Genomic DNA, 24,968 nt, shown 5'->3' with positions numbered 1-24,968 from the left:
AACAAACTATGAAATACATAACTCTAACTCCAAGAGCCAAAAGACTAGCTAGCTAACGCGTTTGATCTCCTCTATCCAAATTACTGCAGTAAATGCGAAATCAGATTATAGATTTTTTTTTAAAAAGACGTAAGCAAAGTCACAAAAATAAGACAGTGTACTGTCAAGTTCAACGCATTGAATCAAATTGGTAACAGGGAACAAAAAAACAGTAGTATAAGAGGAAAGTGTGGCTAAAGGTAAGTTTTGAAGAATAATCAAAATGTCTATGAAAATGGAAAAAGATACGGCGAGAGAAGAGCAAGAGACAACATCAGCCGTGGAGCCACTTAGCCCGATTTCACAGTTGTTCGTATCGCCGACTCTCTACTGCATCATTATATTTACTCTAGGGTTTCAAACTAGATGCAACCCATCTTCCATTGTTGAAGGTATCAAGCGCACATGGATCAAGTTCCCTCGTTTCTCTTGCAAATTGGTAAACATATTTATATATTTACTTTCCTTATTTGTTACACGTACATAATAACTTGCAAGGAAATTTTCATAATCACATCATCATCATAATTGTTATCGATAGTGATTGTTCCTTTTTAATAGAAAATTGATTTTCTTTCTTAACATATATATAAATAACTTATACTAAGTTTTTTTTATCATACATTATTTGTTTTAGGAGATGAAGAAAAATGGAAAAGCGGTTTGGGTTCCTGCTACGTATCGAGTAGAAGATCATATTATTGTTCCAGATATTGATTATTCAAATATTGAAAATCCTGATCAATTTATTGAAGACTATACTTCGAACCTAGCAAATACTCCTATGGACATTTCCAAACCTTTATGGGAATTTCATATACTAAATATTAAGACATCAAATGCAGAATCTTTGTGTATAGGAAAACTGCATCATTCACTCGGCGATGGGATGTCTCTTATGTCTCTTCTGCTTGCTATTTCACGGAAAACATCAAACCCCGAAGCTCTTCCTACAACTGCGGCTACGAGAAAACATGCTGATTCCAATGATAAGGATTGGTGGTTGGTTAGGAGATTTTGGCTTATGATAAGAGTCATTTTCACAACTGTTATTGAATTGTTCAAGTATATTCTTACACTATGTTTTATGCGGGATAGTCTAACCCCTCTCACCGGTAAAACGAGAGATAAAATTCTATATAGAAAGATTATGCAGAGGTTTGTAAGCCTTGATGATGTCAAGATGGTGAAGAACACAATGGAAATGGTTAGAATATTTAATATTTATATTGTCGTCGTTTCTTTATGTTAGTCGATTTGTTTTATTTTCTTTATATTGATCATTTGTTTGGTTTTCTTATATTAAGAAAATAATAATTTATGTGTGTCTTTTGTGTGTAGAAAATCAATGATGTTCTTCTTGGAATGACACAAGCAGGTCTCTCAAGATATTTGAGCAGAAAATATGGTAATTTCAAATTATTTCTCTTTCTACCAGTGAATATTACACTGACCTTAATTTTGCTAAATATAGTTCTAATATAATATATATATATATATATATATATATATATATATATATATATATATATATATATATATATATATATATATATATATATATTTAACACCTGTTCTAATCTAATTTATGTTTAGAAAAAAATTACATAGTGAAAAAGAAACGTAAAAATACATTAGTGTCTATTGTCTAATGGCGTTGAGAAAAATGTTGTAATATAGATTAAAATGTTGTTTAGCAACTTTTTTTTTTACAAAGGAGCTACTAAAAGTTATAGATATGTAATAACATTAGAAACTTATGTATACATTTATTATAAATTTGTAATAAATCACTGAGAGCAATTTCAAATTATGATATTTTTAAAACTAGATGAAGATATGGTGGTCGAGAAGAAAAAGCTACTAGAAAAGATCCGTCTTCGGGGTACAGTAATTGTAAATCTAAGAGAAACTGCAAAGATCGAGGTAAGCTCACTCTAATCAATCATTTTCACTTTTATCTTACAAAGCAATATTTTTAATACTGAAAGAAAAACCATAAGGTATATATTCACAAGATATATGAAAAATGCAGGATCTCGCAACTATGATGGCAAAGGGTTCAAAAAGTAGATGGGGAAACTTCGTAGGTCTTGTTATGTTTCCTATATGGGTAAGATCTGAGGATGATCCATTAGAATACATCCGACGAGCCAAATCTACTATGGATGTTAAAAAACTCTCCTTGGAATCACTTCTTTGCTATCAAGGCATCAAATTAGCCATGAAAATGTTCGGGGAAAAGGTAATAATATAAAAATCACTGTTAACTAAGGTATCTAAAAACTTTATGCTTACCTATATATTGTTAGTAACAGGTAGTAGAAAATCTTGTTAGGAGATTATTTGATCACACAACATTGGCATTTTCAAATGTGATGGGTCCAGACGAAGAAACAAGTTTTTTTGGTCATCCAATGTCGTACGTCACAGCAAGCGCATTGGGTGGATCACAAGTAAGTGTAGCTAATTATGCTCAGTTAATGTATTTAGAAATCACAGAATGAAATTAACGTACATTTGTTTTATGTTTGTTGTTGGACAAGGCTCTTATTATTCATTTCGTGAGCTACGTAGACAAGATTATCATCAATCTAGCAGTCGACACAACAGTGATTCCAGACCCTCATATACTGTGTGATGACTTAGTAGAGGCGCTCAATGTCATTAAACTTGCTGCCTTGGAGAAAGGAGATCGTAAAATGGAGGTCTGAGACATGTATCACCAGATATAATATGTTCAGAAGATATAATGTTGTGTAATGTAGTAATGTAATGGTATCTTTCTTTATAAACTTTTGCAAGATTAATGTTTTTTTTTACATTTTTATTTCAAACACCCAAAAAATCAGTTTTTTTCTACGCACAGTCGAAAAATTGTTGGTTTCTTTTACAAAATATCTATTCGTATATGACTTAGATGGTATATATATTATTAATTAGTATATTTTATTAAGACCAGTATGTACATAATATTTTGATGTTATTAGTTCTTTCGAGTGTTTTGTAGTTTTCGGCAGACATAACAAAGATCATGTATAATTTAAGCTTGAGAACTGAGAAGTAAAATACCTCGAAAGAAAAAAAAAATCGCTACAGCAAAATTTAGATACAATGAAAAGTGATGAAAACAATCAGAACAAAGAAATGAAGAAAAAAAAAAGGAGACAATTGGTGATAGTGATACCATATAATAATTACATAAATATACGTATAATTCGGAGGAAAAAGACATAGTCTATATAATTTTATGGAAACGGGGACCCAAAAGTTTTTGTAATAAATATGGAGGGCCAAGGCAGATGCTTTCACTAATCCAATGACCTCAATTTATAAATTTTAAAAAGTTTATATCTATTCTATAGTATCGTCCTATCATAATATAAATTTAAATGTAAAGGGATACCAAATGTGGAAAAATCATGCCTATTTGATTGGTAAACCGTTTTATTTTCCATTCCTTTACAATTTTTTCTATGAAAATATAGTAAGATGTTTTACAAACATTTCCAGCTATTAAAAATTAATTAATTATAGCCAAATTGAATAAGAGTTGAACCAATTATGTAGGTGAGGAACCCAAACCAACAGAGCTAAACCAATAAGGAACCGAGTGTACTTAATAAAACCAAAGTTCTCCGGAGGACGAGACTCTGAAGGTTTTGTTTACTATGCAATCAATTCGTGTTTTCAATTTTCTACCATACAAAAAATTGTGTAGGCTCTGTATAATGAAGGTTGATTCGTATATTGTGCCATGTGTGCTATAAGTTGTCCTTTTTAGGTAAGCAGGACCATGGGAACCATTTAAACTAATCTTTTTAACTTATTACTCTATCCATCATATATATACAGTATCTCACATATAGTTTCGTTTTCAACTTTTTTTGTTTTATATATCTTTGTTATAAAGATGATGTAATTGGGATTACAATCTAATTTTTGACTATCAAATGTCTATAGTTCTTAAATAATCCGTACCTAAAATTTGATTAAAAAATATGTAATGCTCCCAACAAAATTATCTCTAATGTCACTCGCTCGTTTGATATTATCTTCTCTAGTGTGTTTTTTTTTTCTTTTTTTCTTATCCTTTCCATTTGGCATATATCTTTCGTCAGTATAGATCTAACCTTCACATCTCCGAAAACAAAAATATTAAAACCCCAAAAAATGAGCTACATATGTTAGGAAGATATAATTGTCCCTTACAATTAAAAATTGGACGGTCGATTTGCTGTTTTCCGGAAAAGTACATAAGCTTTACAACTACACTTTGTTTCACAAATCCAATCCCACGTAAGGTCTAAGACGTTGGTCTCTGACTAGAAAAGTAAATGCCTGAGACTCACAAATACAGTAGGGACAATAGAAACATCACTTACTCGTGATAGATCAAAGGAAACGAATTTAAGTAAATTATAAACTAAATCAACTCTTAACTCCTAATGCTAAATGCATAACTCGTTAGATATATCCAAAATAGTAACGCAATGAATGGGATATTAGAAAGAGAAGAAAATAATAATAGTAAAAATGACACAGTGGAGTAGTCAATACGTGTTTAATCAAGAGAGAGATTAGAAGGAGAAGAAAACACTAGTATAAGAACCAAGCGTGGCTGAAGGCAAGATTGTATAATAACTAAATAACTTTGAAAAAGGGAATAGACATGGCGAGAAATGAGCAAGAGACAGCACCAACGGAGCCGCTTAGCCCGGTTTCACAGCTGTTCGCTACACCGAGTCTCTACTGCGTCATTGTTTTAACTTTAGGGCTTCAAACTAGATGCAACCCAACCGCCATTGTAGAAGGTATCACGAAGACATGGATCAATCTCCCTCGCTTCTCTAGCAAAGTGGTAAACATATATATATTTATGCCTTAACAGTTACTCTGATAGTATTATTATTTCGATAACAAACTTGAATATTTCGTATAAAAATTTCTTATATCATTCAATCAATGTTACGTTCCAGGTGATGAAGAAAAATGGAAAAGCGTTTTGGATCCCTGTTAGTGTACGAGTAGAAGATCATGTTATTGTTCCAGATATTGATTATTCCAACATTGAAAATCCTGATCAATTTATTGAAGACTACACTTCCAACCTAGCAAATACTCCAATGGACATTTCCAAACCTTTATGGGAATTTCATATACTGAATATAAAGACATCAGATGCAGAATCTTTGTGTATAGGAAAATTACATCATTCACTGGGTGATGGAATGTCTCTAATGTCTCTTCTACTCGCTAGTTCAAGAAAAATATCAGACCCCGAGGCTCTTCCTACTACTGCGTCTACAAAACAAGATGTTGATTCCAATCGTAGAAGTTGGTGGTTGGTTGGGTGGTTTTGGTTAATGATAAGAATCATTTTCACAACTCTTATTGAAATGTTCAAGTGTTTTCTTACATTATTATTTTTGCGAGATACAAAAACTCCTCTCTTTGGTAAACCGGGAGACAGAATTCGATCTACAAAGGTTATACATCGGATGATAAGCCTTGATGATGTCAAGTTGGTGAAGAATACAATGAATATGGTAGATATATGAATGATTATTGTCATTCTTCTATATATAGACCATACATTCTTATATTAAGAAATTTGAAATTCATGTTTTTTCTTTTTGTAGAAAGTAAATGATGTACTTCTTGGAATGACACAAGCAGGCCTCTCAAGATATTTGAGCAAAAAATTTGGTAATGTCAAATTCTTCCCCATTCTATTAGTGAAAATATAAACATTACTGTTAAATGAGGTTCTAATATCTTACTAGAAAAAATAAAAATAATAGATGAAGATATGGTGGTGGAGAAGAAAATATCCTTAGACAAAATTCGTCTACGTGGTACCGTAGTCGTAAATTTAAGACCAGATACAAAGATCGAGGTAAAATCATTGTAACCATCATTTTCACTTTTTACCGTTTTAATAAGTTGGAATGCAAAAAGGTTGATAACATGAGAGAATACAGGATCTCGCTAATATGATGGCAAAGGGTTCAAAGTGTAGATGGGGAAACTTTGTAGGCTTTGTTATGTTTCCTTTATGGATACGATCTGAGGATGATCCGTTGGAATACATCCGGCGAGCCAAAGCTACAATGGATATGAAAAAAATCTCCATGGAATCACTGTTTTATTATGGACTCATCAAATTTGCCTTGATTATATTCGGGAAAAAGGTAAAATATAACATCTCTATTAAATAACTAATTTTTTTAAATTATATAAAACTGTTAATGAGAATCTGTATTAAAAAGAATCATATATATACATTCGTTAATGCAGATAATCGAACCAATTGTGAAGAGATTATTTGATCACACAACATTGACATTTTCAAATGTGATCGGTCCAGACGAAGAAGTAAGTTTTTTTGGCCATCCCATGTCTTATGTCACCGCAAGCGCAACGGGTGGACCACAAGTAAGTATTGCTAATCATGTTCACGCCATACAAGATGTTTATAAATCCTTGAAAGCTTTTGATGATTTGTAATTAACTAACATGTTGTTTATGTTTCTTGTTGAACAAGGCTCTTATTATCCATTTCGTAAGCTACGTAAACAAGATTATCATCAATCTAGCTGTCGATACAACGGTGATTCCAGACCCTCATCTACTATGTGATGACTTGGTAGAATCACTCGATATCATCAAACTCGCTGTCTTGGAGAAAGGAGTTCATAAAATGGAGGTTTGAGACATGATTCAGCAGATATAAAAATGAGGGGTTGCGAAAGGTAAATTGTGGTGAAAATGTAGTAATGCATTATGTTATAGCTTGGTTGGATTTACATTAAGGATTCTCTCGGAGTAAGAGATCTATTGGACTTTCATGTTGGTTTGAATGATATTAATCTTGAGTTTCATAATACTTTTCATGTTCAAACTTCAAACTATGGATCTTGAATACGATTTTTCAATGTTTTTCTTTTTACATTCGTAGATCAAGTCTAGCTAAGGCCTTAATGTTTAGAAACATACTTCACCGGATCAGCAAAAAGTTGCCGAGGCTACAAAAGCTTAGTTACAAAACGTAGTTGGTTGAAATATTATAGATAATAGGATTTTATACAAGACTGCGAGTCAAACAAATGCAGGCCACAGGCTCAAATAACATATTTACATTATGAGAGCTATTTTATGAACAAGTGGTATTCAAATTTTTTTTTTTTTTGAATGAATGAACAAAAAAACTATTGCTTTACAACAAGTGTAACAGAGCTAAAGATGAAAAGAGTCACATATGAGAGATTACATTATGAGCTGGTTGCAAATCAGAGCGTAAGGATGTCTTCATATTGCCGATTGCCTGAATTCAAAAGGAGAAGGAGCCTATTTATGATAGTCTTGTCAATCTGCTTTACTAGTCGAGTTGCAGGGATTGGAGCTTCGCCATGTTTGCGATTATTTCTCTCTCGCCAAATTGTATGAACCGTAGCCTGAAGTGTGTATCGCAAAAATAGCAGGGGAGTCCTCGCAAGTGTAGAAGCTAAGATGAGGTTTGTGATTTCTTCCCAGTCCAAAGTAGCGTATGTTCCAAGGAAACCAGAGGATAACTTACACCAAATCTGCTGAGAGTATGGGCATTGGAAGAAGAGATGATTCCTAGTTTCCAGTGGATCATTGCAGAGAGAGCATGATGAATCAATAGACGAGTTCCACTTCAACATTCAGTCACCTGTTGAAAGTCTATTAAGCATACAGAGCCATGTGATCAAAGCGAACTTTGGGGTAGCCTGAGAGAACCAGACCCCCTTCATCCATGCACATTCCAAATCTGCTGAACGCAGCTGTTACCAAGTGTCACAGGTCAAGAACCGTGGCTTGAACCCTGTTCTCCATTTCCAGAGGTGTAGATCCTCTATATGCGGTTTCATTTTTGTTCTAACCAGAGCAATTTCTGCTTCTAACCAGACTATGCGTCTTCTGCTTCGGTGCGTGAATATAACTGATTCCACAGTCGCGTACGATGTTATCCCAAGATCAATACAACCCCTGTGGGCTAACAGATCATGAAGTGTTCCCAAAGACGACCACTGATCGTGCCAGAATGATGTGGATCGACCATTTTGAATGTCTTTGCGGTGGAAGTTTTTTGCTAATCCTCGAAGTTTAAGCAACTTTCGCCACATCCAGGAGCCCTGCGATAGAGATGCTGCGATGTCCCAAAAAGAGCCGTGGCGAATAAGGTAAGTGTGTACGCATTGCCTCTAGAGTGAGTTGTGTGATAGCAATCGCCAGATAAATTTCAAACCACAGACAATGTTAGTCTCTTTGAGAGAACGAAGACCAAGCCCACCCTCGCTTTTGGGGGAGCAGACATCAGACCAAGCGACCTTTGCATGATGAGAGCTGAGGTCCGGACCACTCCATAGTAAAGCAGAACAGAGTTTCTCAATCTCTTTCATGCATTTCCCTAAGAGACAAAAAGCAGAAGACCAAAAGTTTGTTATACTCATAAGAACCGATTTTATTAGCTGCAATCTTCCCCCATATGATAAGAACCTTCCTGTCCACGCACTTATCTGATTTCGTATTTTTGCAAGCAATGGAGCGTAGTCGTGACTCGTCATTGCCTTAGTCAGAAGTGGCAAGCCCAAGTAACGGACCGGTAAGGCACCAACGGCAAAAGGAAAAGATTCTTGGATGGCCTCTAGTGTGGTTTGGGAGATCCCAGCCATGTAGAGGGTTGATTTCTCAATACTAATCTTCAAACCCGAGAATTTTGCAAAATCGTCAAAAACTTTAATCACACCTTCAATTGATCTTCTGGTTCCCTCCACAAAAACCAGTAGATCATCTGCAAAGCATAAATGGGTGAGGAGAAGGTTATGACAGCGAGGGTGGTAGCCAAATCTATCATCTGCCGCTGCTTTGTTGATCAAATGTAAAAGCACGTTCATACAGATCACAAACAAGTACGGAGAGAGTGAACATCCATGTCTAAGTCCACGGGCACTACCAAAAATACCCGCCAGTTCACCATTAACTTGGACCGAGAAAGTAGCCGAAGAGATACATAGGCGAATCCAATTGATAAATTGGTCAGGGAAGTGTAAGGCGCATAACATATTGAGGAGAAAGGACCGCTGGACCGAGTCAAAGGCTTTGGATATATCTATCTTCATAGCGCAGCGGAGAGAGATGTCATCTTTGTGATAGTCCTTAACCAGTTCAGAGGCTAAGAGGACGTTTTCCATGAGATTGAGTTGGAGAGATTAGCTCAAGAAGTAGACCTTTAAGACGATTCGCAAGAATCTTTGAAATCACTTTATAGACGACATTACAACAAGATATAGGCTTATAGTTCTTCATGACTCTAGCCTCTTCGACTTTAGGTATCAATGCAAGTATAGTGGTATTAGCACCCTTCGGCAAGAAACCAGTGCGAAAAAAGACTGCACAACGATAGTGAAGTCTTTGTTAATGATAGGCCAAGCAGACTTATAGAACTCGCACATGTAGCCGTCGGGACCCGAGCTTTTATTCGGAGGCATCGAGAACAATACACTACTAATCTCCTCGTCAGAGACATCCTTTACAAGCATAGCAGTATGAGTTGCAGTACAACGAAAAGGCAATAAAGCCTCCAATGAGTCAATTGTGGCTCCTTCATACTCACTCGGGATCTGTCCAAGAAAATCAGAGAAAAAACGAGCCGCTTCATGTTTGATAGCATCTTGAGTTTTTGCAATAAAACCATCAGCACAGTGAATCTCCCTGATGGAGTTGCGTGCCTCACGAATCTTAACAGCATTATGAAAAACTCGATTATTTTGATCACCAACGTGAAGCCAATGCAGTTTAGATCTATGTTTTAAGAGGTTTTCTTCCAATCCTGCTACATACTGCCAGTGTTCAAAATCTTCAGCCTCCTCTGGCACTACAACAATAGTCGGATGTGATAATGTCTCTGCTTGCTTTGCGCATAACTCCAGGTGGGCTTCATGAGATCTTCTCACAAGATCCCCCAAGCGATCCTTGGTCAGGTCCCGTATTCCCTGCTTCAGTCCCTTAAGTTTCTTCAGAAACTAGAACATGGCAGAGGTGGAATGAAATAAAGGCTCTATAGTCTCCCAGTATGACTTCACAAGAGGAATGAAAACAGGGAGACTAGCAACTGAGTTAACGAATTTAAACGGCTTTTTGAGAGCCGGTGTGCCCATATCCAACTGCAGGCGACTACAAAGATGGTCAGAGCATCCACCTGACTCAAAAACGCAGTATGCACGCGAGAACCGATGAAGCCAAATATCGTTATTGAGTACTCGATCCAGTATTTTGGAAATGAGACCGTCATCTCGCTTGTTAACCCAAGTGAATAATGGGCCATGAGATCCCATATCCATCAGATTACAGTGATTCACAACGTCTTGGAACTCCCTCATACCCGGTGAAATAACAGGGGAAACCGAATGATCAGAGTGCTCCTCCCCATCCAAAATTTCATTGAAATCTCCCATGAGTAACCATGGCTTATTCCGGAAGAGTGGAGAGTCATGATGGCTCCGCATATCCTCCCATAAGCTCTTTCTCTCCTCTGCAGTATTCCGTGCATAAATAAAAGAACAAAAAAATTCCTCTGTTTCACCTGCCAGTAACACAGTGCATGTGATGATTTGGTCACTCTTAAATACCGGAGACAACCTTAAAGTAGGCCTCCAAAGCATCCAGATGCAACCAAGACGATAGTATTTATAATTTGCCAAGAAATACCAGTTTGGGAAAACTGAAGATGCAATGTTGTTTGCCTTCTTTTTTTTGACTCGCGTCTCCAATAAGCAACCAAACAACATTTCAAGATTTCTTGTCCAGTCCTTAACCACGGAATGTTTAATAGTTTTGTTTAATCAACAAACGTTCCATGAGAAACTCATCATTTAAGAGCGTCGGGTGGAAGACTTCTTCGAAGCAACCAAAGCTGTGACAGCCTTAGATGCTAGGATTGAAGTTTCCGTGGTGTCCTTCTGTCTCCTCTGAGAGATTCGAGCAGAAGGAAGGCGTCCCTCCCACCCTGCTTCCAGAGTGATAGACTGATTCGTAGGATGAGAAGAACCTTCGTGCACTTGAATTGCAGTATTAGTTGATTCTGCAGGAGTCTCCTCCACTTTATTCTCAACCTCCTCCGTTTTAGTAATCTCCCCCTCCTCCTCTTCCTCTTCCATACTTAAAACCGCAAATTTTGACGCATAGATTATAGCAACCTCAACATCAGAACCAGGAAGTTTAGTCGGGCTACGATAAGTTTTCGACGGTGAGACAGTGGACGACTTCCCCGAATCCTCTACCTGGTTCATTTCAGCAGCCAAACTCGCCTCATCGGTATGCTTCTCCTGTGAGAGGAGACCATCTTCAGCAGGTTCAAACCGAGGGTTAGCAATAGGCTCTGCAGACTCAGAAGTCACTGTTGTCCCCATGCTTTTACAATGCTCCTACATTGACTGATCAGGCAATAGACATTCTGCAGATTTTTTACATCGAGCTGCCAGATGACCCCATTTCTCACAAACAGAGCATTTCGGTGGCAGCCACGGGTAATGGAAATCAACACTAAAGTCAGTGCCCTTGTTTGAGAAAGTTATGCTTCAAGAGATCAGCGTGGACAAAAACCTTTGCAACCTCAAAATTTGAACAAGCTAGTGTTTCCTGATACAACCGCACTGGTGCTCCCACCGCACTGGTAATAAAACTAAGTCCTTCCCAGGAGTAAAGATGCATCGGAACATTCTTTAACCAAACCCATAGGGGAATGGATTTTTCCTCCGGTCGAGCTTTTTCAGTGTCAGGAGACCACTTCGAAACCACCATCGGTACTTCAGAAATAATCCGCATACCACGTTTCAGAATTCTCGATCGAATCACTTGATCAGAGACCCTAAAGCGCATAGTTGTAGCGTTCACTTCAAATACATCAATCCCCTGATACTCAAAACCTTGTTTCCAGATCTTTTTTAGAATAACATGAACCTTACCAATATGAGGAGCAATATCCAAAATTTTGCCAACAAGGAAATCTTCCCAAAGCGGCGTGACATTTCTGAGCACCTCATCGGGGATCTCAACAGAGGTCTTACCCTCCAAGGAAGTAAAGTTAACCTCAAATTTTTTCAGAACACATTTATTTTTAACCATCGAAACCCACGACTCCTTCACTGGAGGACTAGATGTTCCCGACAAACCTCCTAACCGCTCCGCCATCCCCTCCAAGCATCCTAACAGCACCGGCAAGCAGACTTTGCGAGCACGTAAACCAAAACCCTAATCGCCTATTTTTCGCACCCTTAGCAAAACACACCGTTTAGTTTTTCAAATTTCCTTTTTCTGTCGGATTTACCGAAACTGTTCAAGAGCTTGTGTGTTGTTATTGTTCACGAGCTTCATCATGAATTTAAACCTGGTGTCCGGAGATGTCTTTGGTTGTGGCCAAGTCGATCCTTCAGGGATCTTAATACATCTAAAACCTTGATCTTTGTAAAGCTTTGTGGCTCCTAAGTTGTTGAGATCACAGTGAAGGCCGATAGCTTTACATCCCCAGTTCATGGCTAAAGCCTCTGCTTTCCATACAAGTGTCTTGGCTATTCCTTTGCGCCAGAAATTCTCTCGAATAGCCACATTTGATATGTAAGTGATCCCTGTCCTGACTTTGATTTAGTAACACACTATCAAATCAAAGGATTACAGTGTGGAGCAACAACACAATCTAAACAAAACAAATAATGACAACAACAGGTCCGCTCCGGATCCTATAACCTAATAAGTTTCCTTAGATGCACATATTGATGTCACTTGGTCCTTATGGTGAAATGTAGTAAGGCATTATGTTGGCTTGGTTTGATCTAAATTAAGGATTCTCTCGGAGTAAGAGATTTATTCGATTTTCATGTTGGTTTTTTCTTGTTTGAATGATATTAATCTTGAATTTCATAAATACTTTTCATGTTTAAAATATGTATCTTGTATAGCATAATGCGATGAATACGACTTTTCAACGTTTTTGTTTTTACCTTGGTAGCTAGATCAAGTATAGCTAAGACCTTAATGTTTAGAAACATGGTTCACCGGCTCAGCAAAAAGTTGCTGACGCTACAAAACCTTAGTTACAAAACGTAGTTGGTTGAAATATTATAGACAGTAGGATTTATACAAGACTGCGAAACAAACAAATGCAGGCCACAGGCTCAAATAACATATTTACATTATCAACAGACGGTATTCAAATTTCCTTTCTCTGTCGGATTTACCGAAACTGTTCAAGAGCTTGTGTATTGTTGTTGTTGTTCACGAGCTTCATCATGAAGTTAAACCTGGTGTCCGGAGATGTCTTTGGTTGTGGCCAAGTCGATCCTTCAGGGATCTTGATGCATCTAAAACCTTGATCTTTGTAAAGCTTTGTGGCTCCTAAGTTGTTGAGTTCACAGTGAAGGCCGATAGCTCTACATCCCCAGTTCTTGGCTAAAGCCTCTGCTTTCCATACGAGTCTCTTGGCTATTCCTTTGCGTCGAAAATTCTCTCGAACAGCCACATTTGATATGTAAGCGATCCCCGTCCTGACTTCAAATTAGTAACACACCATCAAATCAAAGGATTACAGAGTGGAGAACCAACACAATCTAAACAAAACAAATAATGACAAGAGCCGCTAAGGGTCCTGAAACCTAATAAGTTTCCTTAGCTGCACATATTGATGACACTTGGTCCTTAAGTCTTAAGAACAGAAAGGCACAGTGCTTGGCCACAGAAATAAAACATGAGACAGAAACCGAACCTTCTCTGGCGGAGAGGTCCTTTCCTTGGAAGGTAATCAGCCACAGTATCCACAGTCAAGATTCCAGCAACATAACCTTTGTTTAAGCTGATCTTTGCATCAAAAGCTCCAATTTTGAAATCTTCACTTCCAAAGCAGATGGCTTCATCAGCAGAACTACCTATCACAGCGACTAAACAAGTCCTCCGGCACCCTGGTGGAACAGAAAATCCCATTACCATAGCCATTAACCTATCTACTCTAAGAACAACATCAAGAGGAAACGAATATCCAGGGAAGAAGGAACTGCAGTGAGTCTCTGCTACTTCCCAACAGTCTTCCAATCTTGCTTCACGAACAACGATTTCAGGTGTAACCGCTGGAAAAAGATCAGCTATTTGACTTGCATTGCACACTCCTCCTATATACAAACATCAAAAATAACAAATTCATCATCCACTGACACAAACTCACCATAAAAACTCAACACCCCTCATGAAAGCAGTAAACTTTAGATCTATTCCATCAAAGACTAACTGTGACAGGAGGTCTCAAGTTTATGAATTACACAGTACCACAGTTGATTATGCTCAAATCACGCAAAGTTTAAGGCTTTAAGTTTCCTAAAGCAAACATGCAAAAACTAATTTGGCTACAATCAACTGTTTGCTTTGAAGATGGGTTAAAGTTTCAATCTTTCAACACTCAGAGTCGGTGAACAAGAGGAGGATGGTCAATTACACACTACAAAGTCTCTAACTGAATTCATCTGGGACGATTAACTTAATTGATTACTTGGGTTGGGTGGTTAGGAGGAATTGGAAACTCGATCTAGATCAATACTNATCCTTCAGGGATCTTAATACATCTAAAACCTTGATCTTTGTAAAGCTTTGTGGCTCCTAAGTTGTTGAGATCACAGTGAAGGCCGATAGCTTTACATCCCCAGTTCATGGCTAAAGCCTCTGCTTTCCATACAAGTGTCTTGGCTATTCCTTTGCGCCAGAAATTCTCTCGAATAGCCACATTTGATATGTAAGTGATCCCTGTCCTGACTTTGATTTAGTAACACACTATCAAATCAAAGGATTACAGTGTGGAGCAACAACACAATCTAAACAAAACAAATAATGACAACAACAGGTCCGCTCCGGATCCTATAACCTAATAAGTTTCCTTAGATGCACATATTGATGTCACTTGGTCCTTATGGTGAAATGTAGTAAGGCATTATGTTGGCTTGGTTTGATCTAAATTAAGGATTCTCTCGGAGTAAGAGATTTATTCGATTTTCATGTTGGTTTTTTCTTGTTTGAATGATATTAATCTTGAATTTCATAAATACTTTTCATGTTTAAAATATGTATCTTGTATAGCATAATGCGATGAATACGACTTTTCAACGTTTTTGTTTTTACCTTGGTAGCTAGATCAAGTATAGCTAAGACCTTAATGTTTAGAAACATGGTTCACCGGCTCAGCAAAAAGTTGCTGACGCTACAAAACCTTAGTTACAAAACGTAGTTGGTTGAAATATTATAGACAGTAGGATTTATACAAGACTGCGAAACAAACAAATGCAGGCCACAGGCTCAAATAACATATTTACATTATCAACAGACGGTATTCAAATTTCCTTTCTCTGTCGGATTTACCGAAACTGTTCAAGAGCTTGTGTATTGTTGTTGTTGTTCACGAGCTTCATCATGAAGTTAAACCTGGTGTCCGGAGATGTCTTTGGTTGTGGCCAAGTCGATCCTTCAGGGATCTTGATGCATCTAAAACCTTGATCTTTGTAAAGCTTTGTGGCTCCTAAGTTGTTGAGTTCACAGTGAAGGCCGATAGCTCTACATCCCCAGTTCTTGGCTAAAGCCTCTGCTTTCCATACGAGTCTCTTGGCTATTCCTTTGCGTCGAAAATTCTCTCGAACAGCCACATTTGATATGTAAGCGATCCCCGTCCTGACTTCAAATTAGTAACACACCATCAAATCAAAGGATTACAGAGTGGAGAACCAACACAATCTAAACAAAACAAATAATGACAAGAGCCGCTAAGGGTCCTGAAACCTAATAAGTTTCCTTAGCTGCACATATTGATGACACTTGGTCCTTAAGTCTTAAGAACAGAAAGGCACAGTGCTTGGCCACAGAAATAAAACATGAGACAGAAACCGAACCTTCTCTGGCGGAGAGGTCCTTTCCTTGGAAGGTAATCAGCCACAGTATCCACAGTCAAGATTCCAGCAACATAACCTTTGTTTAAGCTGATCTTTGCATCAAAAGCTCCAATTTTGAAATCTTCACTTCCAAAGCAGATGGCTTCATCAGCAGAACTACCTATCACAGCGACTAAACAAGTCCTCCGGCACCCTGGTGGAACAGAAAATCCCATTACCATAGCCATTAACCTATCTACTCTAAGAACAACATCAAGAGGAAACGAATATCCAGGGAAGAAGGAACTGCAGTGAGTCTCTGCTACTTCCCAACAGTCTTCCAATCTTGCTTCACGAACAACGATTTCAGGTGTAACCGCTGGAAAAAGATCAGCTATTTGACTTGCATTGCACACTCCTCCTATATACAAACATCAAAAATAACAAATTCATCATCCACTGACACAAACTCACCATAAAAACTCAACACCCCTCATGAAAGCAGTAAACTTTAGATCTATTCCATCAAAGACTAACTGTGACAGGAGGTCTCAAGTTTATGAATTACACAGTACCACAGTTGATTATGCTCAAATCACGCAAAGTTTAAGGCTTTAAGTTTCCTAAAGCAAACATGCAAAAACTAATTTGGCTACAATCAACTGTTTGCTTTGAAGATGGGTTAAAGTTTCAATCTTTCAACACTCAGAGTCGGTGAACAAGAGGAGGATGGTCAATTACACACTACAAAGTCTCTAACTGAATTCATCTGGGACGATTAACTTAATTGATTACTTGGGTTGGGTGGTTAGGAGGAATTGGAAACTCGATCTAGATCAATACTAATCTAGAACTATGTCTAATACCCATATCAGAGAGCTCATCAAGGCTTGAAACAAAAAAACAGAGGTCAATACCTGATCTGATTTTGGAAGGAGGATGAGAAATAGAAACACTAGGCGAGAGGAGAAAGAGAGACGAAGAGTGGCGCCTCTTACGATGGAGAGAGACTCCTGAAGAGGAAACGAAGCGGACATAAGAGTTGTTGTGTTTGATTGAAACTGGTGAAACCGCCGTCGTCCCCAACGGTGTGCTCTGCATTATCTCCTCCGTTCGCCGTGCTTTTTCTGCTTCTTGCTAACTTTTTTATTTCTTTACCAAACCGAAACGGTGATGAAATTAACAACAACAAACCGGCCGGTTCAACCGATAAAATTGCCCACCCGACATAAAATAATCATATTTATGTAATAAGATCTCACACGTTTTTTAAAAGAAGAGAATATAACGGATCCAGAAAATAATTTTATCCGGGGTAATAATATTAAATTATTTTTTTATTATTTTTTAAATAAAATTATATCAGTTAAAACATTTGATTAGTTTTGTTAAGTTAAGATAAGTAATAATATTTTGTTTTATTTATAGAATATGGGCTTGTTAATATATGGAATATAAACAAAATTAAGTTTTTGTATTGTATTTGTATGATATTTTAGTATTATACACAACACAAAACATGTATCTAAGAAGAAAATAGGGTAATGGGGGCAACAAAAAATATTTTAGCAGGGGCATACTTAAAAATTCATGTAAAATAACATTAATTTTAAAATTTTTACCCGTGGCAAGTGCCCCGGTTCACCGTAACGTACGTCCGCCCTTGAATATAACCCACCAATACGGTAGCTCATCTTACTGNAGCAGAACTACCTATCACAGCGACTAAACAAGTCCTCCGGCACCCTGGTGGAACAGAAAATCCCATTACCATAGCCATTAACCTATCTACTCTAAGAACAACATCAAGAGGAAACGAATATCCAGGGAAGAAGGAACTGCAGTGAGTCTCTGCTACTTCCCAACAGTCTTCCAATCTTGCTTCACGAACAACGATTTCAGGTGTAACCGCTGGAAAAAGATCAGCTATTTGACTTGCATTGCACACTCCTCCTATATACAAACATCAAAAATAACAAATTCATCATCCACTGACACAAACTCACCATAAAAACTCAACACCCCTCATGAAAGCAGTAAACTTTAGATCTATTCCATCAAAGACTAACTGTGACAGGAGGTCTCAAGTTTATGAATTACACAGTACCACAGTTGATTATGCTCAAATCACGCAAAGTTTAAGGCTTTAAGTTTCCTAAAGCAAACATGCAAAAACTAATTTGGCTACAATCAACTGTTTGCTTTGAAGATGGGTTAAAGTTTCAATCTTTCAACACTCAGAGTCGGTGAACAAGAGGAGGATGGTCAATTACACACTACAAAGTCTCTAACTGAATTCATCTGGGACGATTAACTTAATTGATTACTTGGGTTGGGTGGTTAGGAGGAATTGGAAACTCGATCTAGATCAATACTAATCTAGAACTATGTCTAATACCCATATCAGAGAGCTCATCAAGGCTTGAAACAAAAAAACAGAGGTCAATACCTGATCTGATTTTGGAAGGAGGATGAGAAATAGAAACACTAGGCGAGAGGAGAAAGAGAGACGAAGAGTGGCGCCTCTTACGATGGAGAGAGACTCCTGAAGAGGAAACGAAGCGGACATAAGAGTTGTTGTGTTTGATTGAAACTGGTGAAACCGCCGTCGTCCCCAACGGTGTGCTCTGCATTATCTCCTCCGTTCGCCGTGCTTTTTCTGCTTCTTGCTAACTTTTTTATTTCTTTACCAAACCGAAACGGTGATGAAATTAACAACAACAAACCGGCCGGTTCAACCGATAAAATTGCCCACCCGACATAAAATAATCATATTTATGTAATAAGATCTCACACGTTTTTTAAAAGAAGAGAATATAACGGATCCAGAAAATAATTTTATCCGGGGTAATAATATTAAATTATTTTTTTATTATTTTTTAAATAAAATTATATCAGTTAAAACATTTGATTAGTTTTGTTAAGTTAAGATAAGTAATAATATTTTGTTTTATTTATAGAATATGGGCTTGTTAATATATGGAATATAAACAAAATTAAGTTTTTGTATTGTATTTGTATGATATTTTAGTATTATACACAACACAAAACATGTATCTAAGAAGAAAATAGGGTAATGGGGGCAACAAAAAATATTTTAGCAGGGGCATACTTAAAAATTCATGTAAAATAACATTAATTTTAAAATTTTTACCCGTGGCAAGTGCCCCGGTTCACCGTAACGTACGTCCGCCCTTGAATATAACCCACCAATACGGTAGCTCATCTTACTGTAAGTTGAAAACATTAGGTTTATGAATTATGGTTAAGAAAAAGGAGTTAATTATGAGTATCACATTGCTCATTAATCAATGATTGCAGCTGTTTAAAAAAAGAAAAAGAAATAGGGAGTTAATCACATTGCAAAAACATCTAGAATCAAATTTGCTGTATATTGTACAAATAGTTTGTAGTTTACTCTGATGTCTAATTTCTTATATTATTGGAACGGTTCATAAAGATTAACTTCAATCTGTTAATTTTTTCATCATTATATACTTACTATCATATATACCAGCATCATCATCATTATTATTGTTATACCATATCATTATACCATTACCATCATCATAGTATCTTACTATCACCATTCAACATATCATCCATCATCAACATCATACCACCACAACCACCATCATCCCGTCATTATCATTATCATCATCATCATTACTCCACAAATTTTTGCATTTTTTTATATTTCAATTCTACAAAGCATACTTCCATGTTTGGTTACAATTTTTTTTGTCTGTTCTTGTCAGAATTTTCTAAATTTTAGTTTTTCCATCATATATTAACCATTGAGACTCTTTGTCTACAAATATCAACAAACTCCAGTTGGGGTGTATTTTTCAATTAATTAGGATTAAAATTAAAATCATGTTTTAATCATGATTAAACAATCTTTGTAGGCTTTAAATAAAATAGTCGTCTACGTGTCATACAATACTCACGGCTTAACAAAAATAAGTACCCAAATAAACTTTTTAACAAAAGAAATTAAAAAATCACAACATCCAAATTCAAAAACGAATATTATAAGTTATTCAATATAGTCGACACTAGATACTTATCACAACTTTGAAATAGTAGGAGACCATCCTTAAATCCCAAACAAAAATACTTTAAATCCATGTCGCTTGAATAGTCAAGACTTACATCTAAATAATGAGAAAGAAACAAACTAGAGGAAAGAAATTTTAGCGAAAAACTTGACGTGGACAACTGGGAGATTTCAAAGTTGTGCTCTAATCCAATGAAATTTGGTGAACCACTGAACCTTTATCCAAAAAGACAATGTACACTCGGACCCCAGCCGCAAGCGTCTATCACGATCCACAAATCTCGCCACGTGTCTCGATCGGCGACAACATAGAAGTGTACTAACCGTGTGGTTGTCCATCCTGCTAAGAAGTTCCCGTGAGAGAATGAAGATTCACTGATTCATATATTTTCCTTGCATTAATTAATACTTGATCGAATGTTTGTATAAGCCATTTTGGGGTAAGCTATAGTATATTCTCTGGAGAACAATAAATGAAGGCTATGTTTTTCTCGAGGTGTTTAGCAGAAAGACCATAAAAATGTCACGTCAAAAAATATTTTTCAAAACAATACTGTAAGATGTTAGAAAAGCATGAATAAAGATGAATTAAATACTTATATAATTTATATTACAATGGTTTCTACCAAAAAAAAAAAATTATATTACAATGGGTTTGATCATTTGATTCCGTTTAGATAAATCGTATTTCACAAAATTGCGTTTGAAAATAAAAACAAGAAAAATTTGCTATCAGTATACCCGTGATACCTTTATGAACGGTCCCATCTCTAACTCAAATTAGTAATATAATTGATGAAGCAAATAATTTTCAAATTTTGGTCGTCGGGTTGATTATTAAGTGAGACATTTTTTTCCGGTATTATTTAGTGATAGTCATACATCATCTGTTGTAGAAGTTGGCAAATCCGCCAAATGCTTCGCTTCAAATGTCAGGTTGTATTTATCTTTATGTCCAATCGTACTCGGCCATGGATGGACCAAGCTAGCTACGTATAAAGTTGTAGATATGGGTCTTCCACGCACACCACGTGGACCCTATATGATTTTTATGGAGGTCGGTCGTTTATCCAAAAAGATTCAAGTTTATCCCTTAAAAGTAAAACTGAAGAATATTTATCGAATGATATGGTTTTTCCCATTCTCCATTCTTTCTTTCATATCGTAATTCTCGTTCCCTAAGCCTATATTTGACATTTCTTCGTATAGTATACCTTGGATTTGAGTTTCACATATGAAACGTTTGAAATGTTTGAAATGATCGTTGAATTATATCGCGCGCAAGCATTTGTTCATAGTTCTCATATAGAAGATAATAGTTTTAGACAACATTCTTCATTGGTTTTTTCAAACAAAAAAAAAAACATTCTTCGTTGGTGATTGTTGACTCCTTGATTATGAGGGTTTCGACCACGTTCGTCCCATTTCACTCTCATGTCCATTTCTATCTAATGTTGCTCACTTGCTCGTTGTGTAATCTGATAACTTGTTACAATTTGTAATATATATAACCTTTTCCAACTTTTAAATGACTCTGATTCTTTTTGCGTTACAAATTTTTAAATTAAAGATAGACACTTTGAAATCGAATTATATATGAGAAGATCGAGTAACAATTTTCTATGTTAAGTTGTTTTTATTGTAACTACGACTGCCAGGTTTAAATCTGAGTGATGACATAATGATAACATAGTACAAATCATGATCACTAACTGTTTTGACTTAATTCACTGTTATTTTTGCTAAATCAATAGAAGTTCTTTTACTTTTGCATTATTTCGTCTTTTAAATATAATACGCAAAACCTAGATATAACTGGCCTAGAATGCCTAGCTAAGAGGCTAAGACCATGTTAGCATTGAGCTGGCATAAAATATATATTATCTTCTATGTGAACTTAGCTTAAACCCTAGGGTGTAACGAGATTAACAGTAATAGTTCGTTAATTACGTACAAGAAAGGGCGATAGATATAAAGCGCTAAATAAAAGACATTTCAGAGCCTTGTATTCATTTTAGATTAGTGATGATTTAATTTTTCAACAAATCTTATATAATAAGAGAAGGTTTCTTCTAAACTTTCTTTGAGCCGATGACATCTGGCGCTTTATATAGTTGACGTTTGTCCATTGATAATTAAATATGACCACAATTGTCAACTTAACCTTTTGGTAATTAAAAAAATTTTCACTTAAGAAACAAACAAATAGAATCTGAACATGCAGCCCCTGTGTTTCTCTTCCTCCCATACGGTATTTAAATTGAAGTAGCTCGAATTTAGTTTTAGATTTGTATTCTGCTTTTAAAAACGTAACGTCTTGCCATCAAAGCAAATTAAGTCATTTGATAATTGCTTTCTTATTTATTTCTAATTAAATATTAGTAATCTGTTTTCCATAAAAGTATAATCCAATAGAATTCAATTTCTGATTACTTTTATTATTATTATAATCTCTCTCCCTCAATCTACTGGGAATCAACACTCCCACCCCACACACACTAACTACGCTTTTTAAAAATGTTACAACCCAAAAAATTGCTCTCTACTCTACTCTAGAGTTACTCTCTAACGATGACCACTGGTAAAAAATAGGATTGTTTTTAGGAAGCTCCATACTTTAGAAGAAACAATGTCTTACTCAACTTTAAATGTCTCTTATTAGACGAAAATGTAAATAAACTACCTAATCCACACCACACATATCTCACCTACTGTATATTAAAAACTTCCTCTCAAACTAATTTTTTACTTGCTTTCAGACATGCAACTCGCCTATCCAAGTTCGAAGATCTGTTGATTCGGGGAAAACATTGTCTCTCTTTGGGAAAAAATTGCCATTGAAACACATGCCAAACTTCTTACACTCTGGGCAGACAATTTATATTTGAATGCAACATCGTCAACCCAATGTTTTTTGAACTCCAACAATTCCGCAAAAGATATTATATTTCATATACATCTGGTTAATTCTGTATTTGTTTTTTCCTCATTCTCCAACATGTAATATATATTGCTTCCAGTTAAATCAGTTTTTGTCATACTTTTCACATCAGTTTTTCCCAATATTCGTACAATAATCTTTTAAAAAGAACAACAATCTTATAATCTTTAATATTTTTCCCAGTAACTATTTCAAGGCAAGTAATGTCNTGAACATGCAGCCCCTGTGTTTCTCTTCCTCCCATACGGTATTTAAATTGAAGTAGCTCGAATTTAGTTTTAGATTTGTATTCTGCTTTTAAAAACGTAACGTCTTGCCATCAAAGCAAATTAAGTCATTTGATAATTGCTTTCTTATTTATTTCTAATTAAATATTAGTAATCTGTTTTCCATAAAATTATAATCCAATAGAATTCAATTTCTGATTACTTTTATTATTATTATAATCTCTCTCCCTCAATCTACTGGGAATCAACACTCCCACCCCACACACACTAACTACGCTTTTTAAAAATGTTACAACCCAAAAAATTGCTCTCTACTCTACTCTAGAGTTACTCTCTAACGATGACCACTGGTAAAAAATAGGATTGTTTTTAGGAAGCTCCATACTTTAGAAGAAACAATGTCTTACTCAACTTTAAATGTCTCTTATTAGACGAAAATGTAAATAAACTACCTAATCCACACCACACATATCTCACCTACTGTATATTAAAAACTTCCTCTCAAACTAATTTTTTACTTGCTTTCAGACATGCAACTCGCCTATCCAAGTTCGAAGATCTGTTGATTCGGGGAAAACATTGTCTCTCTTTGGGAAAAAATTGCCATTGAAACACATGCCAAACTTCTTACACTCTGGGCAGACAATTTATATTTGAATGCAACATCGTCAACCCAATGTTTTTTGAACTCCAACAATTCCGCAAAAGATATTATATTTCATATACATCTGGTTAATTCTGTATTTGTTTTTTCCTCATTCTCCAACATGTAATATACATTGCTTCCAGTTAAATCAGTTTTTGTCATACTTTTCACATCAGTTTTTCCCAATATTCGTACAATAATTTTTTAAAAAGAACAACAATCTTATAATCTTTAATATTTTTCCCAGTAACTATTTCAAGGCAAGTAATGTCTTGTCAATTTTAGTTGGTAAAATTTATTAAGACCCAAAAGATTTGTACATGATTGAACAAATAGAGACTTACGTCAAACAACAAGGATGGAGGCTAGGTAATATGACCAATTTCTATTTTATTTTTACTACTATTACTTAAAACATCGTCTTAACTGCATGGGTTCACTATATTTGCGAGACATGTCTTTCTCACTAATGTTAAATTAAAAATTTTTTAATACTTCATTTTATTTGTATCTTATATGGTGGGACTTTAATTTTTTTTTTAACATTGTAAATTCCGATTCACAATCATCACCTTAACCAACTTTGACAACATACCGGAGCAAAGTTCAGAATCTCGTAAAATTAGAGATCGATTGTAAGAAATAATTTATTTTATTATAACACATGTCAAAAATTAGAGATCGATGATAATTAAACTATAGATGTAATAGGAAAGAGCGAGAAAGTTTTTTTAGAAAACACAAGGTTGGCTCTTCTTCTTCTTCATTTTGGTTTTTAAGGTTTCAATATTTGAAATGCATGGGCCAGTGCCATCATTATATTTTTTAGAATAGATTGATCTTGAGAACATTTGTTTTAGGGACAATAGGGACAATAGATAATATTTTTTTATCTTAGCTTTATATTAAAGTGTGAGTTAAATTTATATGATTAAATGGATTTTATTTGTGGTTTAATAGGAAATATTTTTTCAGTTTTATATTAAAGTGTGAGTTAAATTTATATGATTGAGTGTGTTTTAGTTGTGATTTAATTATTTTTTGTCAGTTTATATTAAATTCTGAGTTAAATGTATATGACAAAATGTGTTTTATTTATTGTTCAATTGGAAATATATTTTTTTTATTAAAAAAA

At 35.7% G+C, this 24,968-nt stretch overlaps 5 protein-coding genes across 6 annotated transcripts; 2 read left to right on the top strand and 3 right to left on the bottom strand.

Moving 5' to 3' along the window:
* LOC104785550 (O-acyltransferase WSD1-like) lies at window positions 201–2,861 on the top strand. Its single transcript, XM_010510786.2, has 7 exons — window positions 201–478; window positions 677–1,246; window positions 1,381–1,447; window positions 1,871–1,965; window positions 2,075–2,284; window positions 2,358–2,495; window positions 2,586–2,861. The coding sequence occupies exons 1-7, from the start codon at window positions 263–265 to the stop codon at window positions 2,751–2,753; spliced, it is 1,464 nt and encodes a 487-aa protein (XP_010509088.1). The 5' UTR covers window positions 201–262; the 3' UTR covers window positions 2,754–2,861.
* On the top strand, window positions 4,618–6,912 carry LOC104785549 (O-acyltransferase WSD1-like). Its single transcript, XM_010510784.2, has 7 exons — window positions 4,618–4,900; window positions 5,019–5,588; window positions 5,682–5,748; window positions 5,844–5,938; window positions 6,024–6,233; window positions 6,340–6,477; window positions 6,587–6,912. The coding sequence occupies exons 1-7, from the start codon at window positions 4,712–4,714 to the stop codon at window positions 6,752–6,754; spliced, it is 1,437 nt and encodes a 478-aa protein (XP_010509086.1). The 5' UTR covers window positions 4,618–4,711; the 3' UTR covers window positions 6,755–6,912.
* LOC104788901 lies at window positions 9,399–10,571 on the bottom strand. The gene is made up of 2 exons (XM_010514669.1): window positions 10,149–10,571; window positions 9,399–10,088 (listed from the first exon to the last, which is right to left on the bottom strand). The coding sequence occupies exons 1-2, from the start codon at window positions 10,569–10,571 to the stop codon at window positions 9,399–9,401; spliced, it is 1,113 nt and encodes a 370-aa protein (XP_010512971.1).
* LOC104785548 lies at window positions 13,071–14,755 on the bottom strand. Its single transcript, XM_010510783.2, has 3 exons — window positions 14,677–14,755; window positions 13,823–14,222; window positions 13,071–13,604 (listed from the first exon to the last, which is right to left on the bottom strand). The coding sequence occupies exons 1-3, from the start codon at window positions 14,753–14,755 to the stop codon at window positions 13,295–13,297; spliced, it is 789 nt and encodes a 262-aa protein (XP_010509085.2). The 3' UTR covers window positions 13,071–13,294.
* On the bottom strand, window positions 15,229–18,582 carry LOC104785546 (the record flags this gene model as incomplete). Of its 2 annotated transcripts, XM_010510780.2 has the most annotated exon segments (4): window positions 15,229–15,762; window positions 15,981–16,140; window positions 17,673–17,912; window positions 18,409–18,582. In XM_010510780.2, coding segments are annotated over 4 exon segments (884 nt in total), but the record flags the coding sequence as incomplete, so codon positions are not given.

Source organism: Camelina sativa, chromosome 5 (genome assembly GCF_000633955.1).
Source record: "Camelina sativa cultivar DH55 chromosome 5, Cs, whole genome shotgun sequence".
Classification (NCBI taxonomy): Eukaryota; Viridiplantae; Streptophyta; class Magnoliopsida; order Brassicales; family Brassicaceae; genus Camelina; species Camelina sativa.
Note: the sequence above shows the minus strand (reverse complement) of the source record. Positions and strands in the feature narration are given on the sequence as shown.

Coding starts and splice junctions, on each gene's coding strand:
- LOC104785548 (XM_010510783.2), bottom strand. CDS start 14,755: ATGAACTGGGGATGTAAAGCTATCGGCCTTCACTGTGATCTCAACAAC. Junction 14,223..14,676: donor AAAGCTTTACAAAGATCAAG/GTTTTAGATGTA, acceptor GTTTGTATATAG/GAGGAGTGTGCAATGCAAGT. Junction 13,605..13,822: donor GGACCTCTCCGCCAGAGAAG/GTTCGGTTTCTG, acceptor ATTTGAAGTCAG/GACGGGGATCGCTTACATAT.
- LOC104788901 (XM_010514669.1), bottom strand. CDS start 10,571: ATGCGGAGCCATCATGACTCTCCACTCTTCCGGAATAAGCCATGGTTA. Junction 10,089..10,148: donor TCCCTGTTTTCATTCCTCTT/GTGAAGTCATAC, acceptor GCCATGTTCTAG/TTTCTGAAGAAACTTAAGGG.
- LOC104785550 (XM_010510786.2), top strand. CDS start 263: ATGTCTATGAAAATGGAAAAAGATACGGCGAGAGAAGAGCAAGAGACA. Junction 1,448..1,870: donor ATATTTGAGCAGAAAATATG/GTAATTTCAAAT, acceptor TTTTAAAACTAG/ATGAAGATATGGTGGTCGAG. Junction 1,966..2,074: donor GAGAAACTGCAAAGATCGAG/GTAAGCTCACTC, acceptor TGAAAAATGCAG/GATCTCGCAACTATGATGGC.
- LOC104785549 (XM_010510784.2), top strand. CDS start 4,712: ATGGCGAGAAATGAGCAAGAGACAGCACCAACGGAGCCGCTTAGCCCG. Junction 4,901..5,018: donor CTCGCTTCTCTAGCAAAGTG/GTAAACATATAT, acceptor GTTACGTTCCAG/GTGATGAAGAAAAATGGAAA. Junction 5,749..5,843: donor ATATTTGAGCAAAAAATTTG/GTAATGTCAAAT, acceptor TAAAAATAATAG/ATGAAGATATGGTGGTGGAG.